At 43.5% G+C, this 9,823-nt stretch overlaps 1 protein-coding gene across 2 annotated transcripts in view; it reads right to left on the bottom strand.

The window, feature by feature from the left end:
- The window catches only part of Arl3 (ADP ribosylation factor like GTPase 3), a 34,571-nt gene extending 24,780 nt beyond the window's left edge, over window positions 1-9,791 (bottom strand). For both annotated transcript variants that reach the window (XM_063244624.1, XM_063244623.1), the window contains exons 1-2: window positions 9,638-9,791; window positions 2,463-2,606 (exon numbers count right to left, since the gene is read on the bottom strand). In XM_063244624.1, the coding sequence (XP_063100694.1) occupies window positions 2,463-2,606; window positions 9,638-9,640 (147 nt within the window). In that variant the 5' untranslated portion in view covers window positions 9,641-9,791. The remainder of the gene's footprint in view (window positions 1-2,462; window positions 2,607-9,637) is intronic.
- Window positions 9,792-9,823: the final 32 nt, after the last annotated feature.

Genomic DNA, 9,823 nt, shown 5'->3' on the forward strand with positions numbered 1-9,823 from the left:
GGCTGGGGATTTAGCTCAGCGGCATAAGTACCTGCTTTGCAAGCAGGCGGTCATGAGTTCGATCCCCGGTACCAGAAAAAAGAAAAAAAAAAAAGAAAGAGATGAAAAACTCAAGCAGGCCAGCCCTTGTTTTCCTCCAAGAAACCCTGACACGTTCGTACATCTTCAGCTCTTCTGGCTCTGCTGCTGCAGTCTGCTCCTGCCTCGGCCACACTCCACTATTCAGAAACTGTCCAATGGCTCACTTGGTGGCAGTGAGATGAGCTTTCAGTAAGAGCCTCTGTAAGTTCTGGTCACCAGGACTCAGAGGCCAAGAAGTCAAAACCAGCACGGCCACCAGACACCAAGCCCTTGTCACGACAGAGGGGCTGAGCAGCTCTGCTGTGGTTCAGTCCTCTACTGCCCAAGCGCTTTCGGTGACTATGTCCAGCAGCCTGCCCCTGATAGCTTTGCCATGAATTAAGCTTTCTCAGGTTTCTCAAATGAAGAAGCCTAAAAGAGCCTACTACAGCCAGCTGTGACTGTGCACTACTATAATCTGGGAAGCTGAAGCAGAGGAATCTCTGTGAGTTAAAAGGCCAGCCTGGATGACACAGAGACACCCAACTTTTATTTTTTTATTTTTTGAGAGACACCATTAAAAAAAAACAAAAAGCCAGGTGTGGTGGTACATGCCTGCAATCCCAGCATTTAGGAGGCTGAAGCAGGAGGATTGCAGGAGTTCAAGATCAAACTGGACTACACAGTAAATTCTAGGACAGACAGTCTACATAGTGAGATCTTGTCTCAAAACACTAGAAAACAAACAAAAAAGCCTACAATTCCAGCTGCTCAGGGAGACAGAGGCAAAGAAAACTGCAAGACTGAGGCTAGCTTGGACATGCCTCCATTCATGTTTGTCTGTTCATTCATTCATTCATTCATTTATTTATCCTATTGGGGACTGAACCCAGGATCTTTGCACTGAGTTATACCCCTGCCCTATTTTGATTCTAGATTTTTTGAGACAGGGTCTCACTAAATTGCTGAACTGTATAGGTTAGGCTCAAACTTCTCATCTTCCTACACCTAGAGTGCTGGATTATAGATATATACCATCATGCTCAGCTTCAAAATAAAATTTAAGAAAGGACTGGGGATATAGCTGAGTGGTAGAGTATTTCCCTAGCACGACCAAGTTTCTGACTTCACTCCCGAGTACTTTAAAGAAATAAAGCCTTGCTAAAGGCTTTCCAACCAGCACTCCTATTCTGCAGGGCCTTGGGCACTGTGCTTGGTTAGCCTTAGGAAAGAACAGATGAGGCTGGATTTTTAAAGTTATGTAACTGTTTCTTATTTTTAAAATGACACAAAAAATAAAAAAGATACATACTTATTTATATGAAGTCTGAAAAACACACAGTAAAATATTAACAACTGTTTTCCCCAGGAGACGTTTGAATGTCTTCTTTTACCCACTCTCTATAACTTCATAATCACAGAAGATAGCAGATTTTTTTGGTGGTAGTGCCAAGAATGAAATCCAGGGGCTTGAGCATGTTGAGCCAAGCACTCTACCACAGAGCTACATCCCCACCCTGAAAAGGCTATTTTTAAAGCATATATATATATATATATATCTGTGTGTGCAGCTCAGTGGCAGAATGCTTGCCTGACATGTATGAGGCTCTGAGTTCAGTCCCCAGCATGGGGGGGAAAAGAAGGGAAAAAAGTGTCTTTACCAGGTTTGGTGGCTCATGCCTATAATCCCAGTACTCAAGAGGCTGAGGCAAGAGGACTGCCGTGAGTTCAAGGCCAGCCTGAACTACATAGTGAGACTCTATCTCAACCCCTCCCCCACAATAGACACTAATTTATAACTGATTTAAGGCCATGACACATATTACCATTTTATTTACATATATAAAATATATATATATATATATATATATATATATATACATTTTTTTTTTTTTTTTAAATTTTTGAGACAGGGTCTTGCTATGTAGTTAAGTCTAGTCTTGAGCTTATAATGTAGCCCCTCCAACTTGCAGCAATCCGTCTGCTTCCACCTCCCAAGTGCTGGGGTCATAGGTGTGTCCCCATTCCTGGTAACCCTCATTTATGTATTCGAGTATGGTGGATAATACAGGACATAAATTGTACCACTTTAACCATGCGAAAGGGCATTTAGCGCACTGAGTGTGCCCACACCATGTGCCCCCATTACAGAACTGCTTTTGTCTTGGAAAACTGAGCAGGGGTCTACATGTACACAGAACTCCCCACGCCTCTGCCCTACTCTGACCACTTCTTTCTGTCTCAGAAATTGGCTACTGGAAAAATGTCCTACTTGTGAACTCTGCCACCGTTACACTGCACAGTCTTTTCTCAGAAACAACACCTGCAGGTGGACGCTGTCTTTCCAGCTGCTGTCACCCTGCCCCATGGGACTCGGGGTCTGAAGCTGGGGTGGCACTCACCTGTGTCGGAGTGATGTGGCTGATGTCTTCTGAGGCGAGCTGCTTCAGCAGAGTGGTCTTGCCAGCATTGTCCAAACCGAGGAGGAGGATTCTCACCTCCTGGTCCGGCGCACTTTTCAATTTGCGCAAAATGGAGAGTAAACCCTTGAACAATGATAAGGAGAGAGATTACTCTTAGGCGCATTGACTTCCTTATTACTGCACATCAGGATGACTTCTCGAGAAAGGTTCTAGGTTATGGAGAGCTTCCTACCACCTTCCAGCTCTAACACCAGGTACACCACTTGTTCCTTCCAGGTTTTATCAGAGGTTCAGCAAGTTATAATAACGTGTCTGTACACTGGCCATGGTGTTGCACACCTGTGGTCCCAGGACTAGGGAGGCGAGTTTGAGGCCAGCCTGAGCTATGCAGCAAGATGCTATCTCACAAACCAAACCAAACCAAACCATGGCTTTAAAGATGGACAAACTGAGTCTTTTTTAAAGACTGGGTGCATCGTGAGACCATAACATTAAGTGAAATATGTCAAACACACAAGTTTGAATACCACATGGTTTCTCTCTTATGAAAAACCAAAGTATAAATACAGAGCAAAATAAAAGATAAGGGAGATAGGTAAGGAGACAGGTCAAATAGGAAGGGGATCAGGAGATGGGGAAGGGAGGGGAAGTGGGTCAGGGGCTAGAAACAGAAATGAGGTGCTCTGTACACACACCAGCTCCATACAAGGAATGTAAACATTATGTGCTGCAAATATAGACTAATGGAAACTTATAAAGTTAGTGATAGCAACACTGCTTGTTCTTGTTCTTCCTGTTAGTCCAGTTTAGCAGTCACTGCAAATCTTCTGAGGTATGACATTTACCTCTACCTGTCTTTCTGAAGTCCTCCACATCCACTTGGACTAGAACACTCATATCAGACTGCATAACTGATTTTTATATTTTGCTTCTTTACTGGAGTGAAGTTCTTCGTGGGTAAGGGTTATTGCTTTTGTATTTTACCCTGGCACCTATTAGATAAACACTATATAATACACTGGCTATGGTAGCATATGATTGTAATCCCTGTACTCTGGAGGCTGAGGCAGGAGGATCACCATGAGTTTGATGCCAACCTGGACTACATAGTGAGCCTGTCTCAAAAAAAGCAAAACAAAGGGTGGGAGATATAGCTCGGCGGTATGAGCGCCTGTTTAGCAAGTATAAGGTACCACAACCAACAACAGAAAAATCAAAACAAAAGAGCTGAAGGGACGGTAAGGAGATGGGAAAAAAAGCAAGATATAATGTGTACAAGTACATATTCCTTATGATGAATGTAATCATTATATATACTTAAAACATACCAATAAACTTAACTTTAAAAAATCAAAACAGAACAACTAGATAATAGTCGTAGAATTATCTATCCAAGTTAATGCAAGATTTTAAGGTGCTATGCCAAAAAAGAAAAAAAACAAAAAAAACAAAAAACCCTCTGCATAAAGTTATACCTAGGCCCTCTATTTAAGGCTGTATTTCAGCCAGGCATGGTGTTGCACTCAAGAGGTTGAAGCAGAAAGATCCCTGCAAGTTCAAGGCTAGCCAGGGCTACACAGTGAGTATGAGGCCAGCCTGAACTACACGGTGATACTCTGTCTCAGGAAAATAAAAACAAAACAAAACAAACAAAAAAGGACTTTAATTCCAGGCCCTCAAGCACGGTAGGCAAATACTCTATCACTGAGCTAAACTGACAGTTTTGTTCTGTCCCGCAGTTGACAATCTGGGTCTAGTCTTCAGGCTACAAGAATCAGGAATCTCAGGCCGGGAATTTAGCTCAGCGGCATAAGCGCCTGCCTTTCAAGCAGGCAGTCGTGAGTTCAATCCCTGGTACCGATAAAAACGAAAAAGACAAAAAAAAAAAAAAAAAGAGAGAGAGAATCAGGAATCTCAGAGTTCAAAAGGAACACATTAGAACCTAATCTCCTAGTCAGAATAGACATTGCTTCAACCTGAGTCTTAGAGTTAAACAAAATGGTTGCATTTGTTATCTGCATTGTATCAGGCTATAATTCAGGACCAGTTTGTGCACCAGGATCAAATACGCTTTTCTGTGAAAAAATTCAACAGTACGGCCTTTGGACCACGCTATGCAAATATGCATCATTAAGAGAGCCTCTCTGCCTCCAGTTCTCTGTGTCTATTCCTGCTGGTATGAGGCTTGTGCCGACCTCTCTTGGGCTCAATGTCTTCCAGCAATGAAAGTAAAATGTTTAGTCCAATATACAAAGACAAATTTTACAGAAAAAGATTTAGGAGAGGGGGGTGGTGGTGGCGCATGCCTGCAATTCCAGCACTCTTGAGGCTGAGGCAGGAGGATCACCATACATAAGAGGATAGCCTAGACTACAGAGTGAGCTCAAGGCCAGACTGAATTACACAGTGAGACCCTGTCAGGAAAAAAAAAACAAACAAACTAGGAACCAACCAAACAAACAAACAATTTAAGAGACAGATTTGAGACAGGGAAGGAACGTTTTTGATTTGATGCTGGGCATCAAGCCTGCTAGGTAAATGCTCTACAAATGAGCTACAGCCCTGCCCCCGGCCCCCCACTCTTTTTGAGACAGGGTCTCACTTGTAATTCAGGCTGGCCTTGAACTATGTAGTTCAGGGTGGCCTCAAACTCACTGTTTGAGGCCCAGCCTGGGATTACAGGCATGTACCACCATGCCTGGCCTCCAGCCCTTCCTTATTTTTTATTGTGAGACAGAGTTTTAATAACTTTCTGAGACTGGTCTCAAATGCGTGATCCTTCTGCTTCAGTCAAGTATAGATGGGATTACAGGCATGTGCTGCTATTGCACACATTTTTTTAAAAAGGGAAAATATATTTTTGTTTTGGATTTCATTGCATCTGGCCTTAAATACTTTGACACATTCCCTCCTAAAATTACACTTATAAGAAGCCTCCCGGATTTCTATTACCTGTATTGCAATCACCTATTCTGATACCTTCAGACTGGTGATATAAAAAGGACTAAGACCACACATTGTGCTAGTCATGCTAAATTCCTGATTGCACATTAACAGGAAAGATCTCCTGATAATAAATTCTAAAACAACAGGAATTTATAAAATTAATATATTAAATGACATACAGGTAAAATTGTCATGGGTTATCAAGTACTAATACAGTGATAAGGAAGATCTGTTACCAATAATACATTTTCACTTATTGACTGATTGATTGAGACAGGGTCTCACTACGTAGTTTAGGCTGGCCTTGAACTCATTACAATCCCCCTGCCTCAGCCTCCCAAGTGTCGGGACCACGGGTGTGTACCACCACACTTAGCTCCTATATTTTCAGTTTAAAATTAATGATTTTGGTTTTTCATGTCTTTTCTTTTTAAAAATTACTAAATTAAACTGGGTGTAGTGATACATACCTGTAATCTCAGCCCTCAGGAGGCTGCAGAAAAATCACCACCACAAGTTTGAGGCTATCCTGGGTTACATAGTGAGTGCAAGGACGGCCTGGACTACACAGCATGACCACGTCTCAAAACAAAACAAAACAATCACTAAATCAGAGCCAGATGTGGTGGCGCACTCCTATAATCCCATTCTGGGAGGTGAAGCAGGAGCATTTCCAAATTTCAACTCAGCTTGAACAGTTCAGCAATTTAGTGAGACCTGGTCTCAAAATTTAAAAAAAAAATCAGAATGGGGTAGACATGTAGTTTAATCCTCAGTACAAAAAAAGAAAAGAAAAATCACTAAATAAAAATACTGTTGTCTTCAAGCTGAGTTTTTATACATTTACTGTATTTTAAATTGAATAATTATGAGAAAAGCAATTTCTATTCATTTTATTTTATTTATTTTTGGTACCAGGGATCGAACTCATGACTGCGCACATGTAAGGCAGGTGCTTATGCTACTGAGCTAAATCCCCAGCCCCTTTCTATTCATTTTAAAAGAAAAAGTGAAGCACTGATGAGAAAGAAATCATTCCAACTACAGATAAACTTTATTAACTGAATGCCACAGTATAGAATGGACTCCTTCTGTATTTTTAACCTTCCCATTAGAAAACAGTAATGGCAGACACTTCACCTTTAAGTGGAATTACATAGACACAGGAAGGTCAGCTAATATTCTCTCCCAGCAAAATGACAAAGGGCATCTCCAGCAAGGTCTAGAGAAGACCAGTATGACTGCCATACAGCATCAGACCAGTCAGCCACCAGGAGGGGAGTCATAGGATTATCAGGGTGTGCTAAATAGCAAAGAGGATATTTTTAGAGGCCAGGGCTCTGTTGGTTTCAGTAAGCTGATTTAGGAGGATGGATGAAAGAGACCAGACTGAGTCGACGACACTGCCATGCCTTGCTATCCAGGGAAGGGAAACAAACTTACTGTGCGGCTGAGTTTTATAGCATAAATGTAATGAAACTAGTTTTTTTGAAATTCACTTTTGAAGTGTGCTTTGGTCCAAATAAGCACACATTCAATTATCATAGACGCTCCTCATAGGTTCCAAGCACAACAGAGAGCAAAACAAACGAGTTCCACATGGGATTCACACTCAGGACGCTGAATGAAGACAGTAAGAAACAAGAGCCATGGTAAACTGCAGGTCAGGGAGAGCAGCGTGTGTGTACAAAGTTACAGACACCCTGGACGTCGGAGGGTCTGACTGAGCCACAGACATTTGAACAAATTTCCACCAGCAAATCCTGAAAAGATAATGCTGTTAACTACAGATGTTTTATCTGTGTCAAAATTAGCCCCAACTACACTCCAGGCATGTTGACCTAAAACAGCATATACCAGGTCATTCAGAGACCAGCCAGCAGGGCAGGCGTGGTGACATAAATCTCAGTACTCGGGAGGATAAGGCAAGAGGATCCTTGCAAGTTCAAGACTAGCCTGGGTTACAAAGTAAGCTCCAGCCTGAATAACACAGTGAGATCCTGACTCAAAAAAGACAAAAAACAAAAACAACAACAACAAAAAAACTGTACTTCTGAGCCAACTGTCAGAAACAGACACTCCATTAACTAGTTTAAATGAAATTGATTTTACTTTCTTTTTCCCAATTATATGTTTTTATTTATTTGGGGGGGGGGTCTTACTATGTGGTCCAGACTGACCTTGAATTCACTTTTAACTCACAGTGATCCTCCTGGCTCAGCCTCCCAAATTCTAGGTTTACAGGCATAGGCCACCATCTTTGGCTTGTTTAAACATTTTACTCCCTTCAAAGTTTTGAAAGGGAGACTATAGGCCAAACTTCCACTTCTGGCTGATCATCTATCTACTACATTACTATGATGTTTCTTGAGGTGTCTGCTCAGAATGGTACATAGTAGCCACTCAAAAGACTAGCTGTGTTTGTTTTCTCTCTGGCTCTCTCTCTCTTTTAGATTTTTGGGACAAGGTCTGGCTATTTAGTTCAGTCTGGCCTTAAACTTAGTGATCTACCTTCTGCCTCAGCCTATGGAGTGCTGGGACTAGGTGCATGTGTCACCACTCCCAGCAGTAGTTCTGTATTTTTAAATTAAAAAATTTTCTTGCTGGGTATGGGTAGTGCATACCCGTAACCACAGCACTCACGACGCTGAGACAGGAGGATCGCTGCAAGTTTGAGGATACTAGATGTGACACACTTAATACACTACTCTTTAAATTCAGTGTTCCACTTCCATCTCTAAGAACAGCTCATTCTCTCTGGGTTTGACATGCCTTTTTCATGTCAATTCTAGCTAATTCTCTATGTTTTATTTATGTTTGTACTTGTAGAGATAAACTTAGCCTTTAAATGGACGGCTCAGGTATAAATGATTAAGAAAAAAGAAAAACTTGTAAAAATCTGCTTAAACCAGGTGTGGTGGCACACACCTGCGATCCCGGCACGCAGAAGAGCCTGAGGCAGAAAGATCACTGAGAGCTCAAGGGCAGCCTGGGTTACACAGCAAGTTCAAGGCCAGCCTGCAAGACTTTGTCCTCCCTCTCAAATCTGTTTAGCCTGAGGTTAAAAAAACTGGAGATGTAGCAAATGTGAAATTCAGATCAAATAATTACACTTCTTTAGCAATCTAACAATGTAAAATCAATTGAAAAGTTTGCTGATCAAAATTTACTGACTGGATATCCGACCAAAGGTAATGTATTTTTTCCTCCTGGACATCAAGATTTTTTTCTTACTTCATGAATCAACAGAAGTGGTTCAACATTTTTAAGTGTCAAAAAGGGACCAAGAGGTAGGATGTCAAAGTAACTGTAACTCGCTCTTAGCAGTTGTTAAACCAACCAACCTGCTCTAACTGCTTTCAAATCTTTTTCCTTGACCAGCTCCAAAATTTCTCAGTTTCATTTTACTACTTCTTCCTAACTGTCCAAAAAAACATAGAATCGAATGTCAGCCTTCAAGTCTGTTTTATAATTTGGGTAAACTTTGTGGCTGACGGAGAATAAAAACTTGCTCCAAACTAATGTCCACTTTCCAGTTCTAACTCCCTATTCCTTTTAATTTGGAGACCTCGAGCTGGAATTAAGACCTTTGGTCCTGGTGTGATCACTTGCACAGGGGTTTGCAATAGACTGTGAAAAAAATAGTAGCGACTAAGCGTCTAATTCATCTTAATCGACACGGATTAAGTATGTAAGGAAGAAGTGGTCAGCATCTACAACCAGGTCGCAGAGGACTCTCGGCAAATAATTGGGGACTGCAGATGCACGCGCGTCGCGCACACACGAGGGGAACCTCTGGACCTGCCCCTTCCCTCCGCACCCGGAGCCCACACATCCCGGGACCGCCAGGGCGACCTCGACCAGCGGGCGCACACCGCGCCTCAGAGGCAGCGCCAGCCCGCGTGTGGAGCCCACTCTTCGCTCTCATGCGACCAAGCCTCGGCCTCAGCCTCAAGCCCTGTCCACAACAGCTAGGAGCCTGCGCCTACTGCACACCAGCGCCCGCCCGGCCTGGACCCCCGCAAGCCCCGCCCTCTTCCCGGCCCGGGCCTCCCTAGGGCCCACCCTCTGTGCCCCCCGCCGCCCAGCCGGAATCCCGGTAGCAGGCTGAGCGCCATCCTTTCCGCTCTCAGCTTTTTGAGCGCAGGGCCCCACAGGAAGGGGGTGACCATAAGGATCCAGAAGGGCCCGGGGCACCCCACACTCACCATCCTCCCGGCGAATCCCTCCTCCGCCTCCTCCTCCTCCTCCGCCTCCTCTTGCTGCCTCCCCAGTTACCAGGGGCAACTGCTGCGGCACCGCCCCTGACGTCCCCCGCGCGTACCGCGGAGGCGCAAAGCCGCTGTGTGAGGCTCCCGCCCCGTGCTTCCCGAGGTGCGCAAGCGCACTGCAGT

Source organism: Cavia porcellus, unplaced genomic scaffold (assembly GCF_034190915.1).
Source record: "Cavia porcellus strain 051 isolate PalLab524CR breed Dunkin Hartley unplaced genomic scaffold, mCavPor4.1 scaffold_2, whole genome shotgun sequence".
Lineage (NCBI taxonomy): Eukaryota > Metazoa > Chordata > Mammalia > Rodentia > Caviidae > Cavia > Cavia porcellus.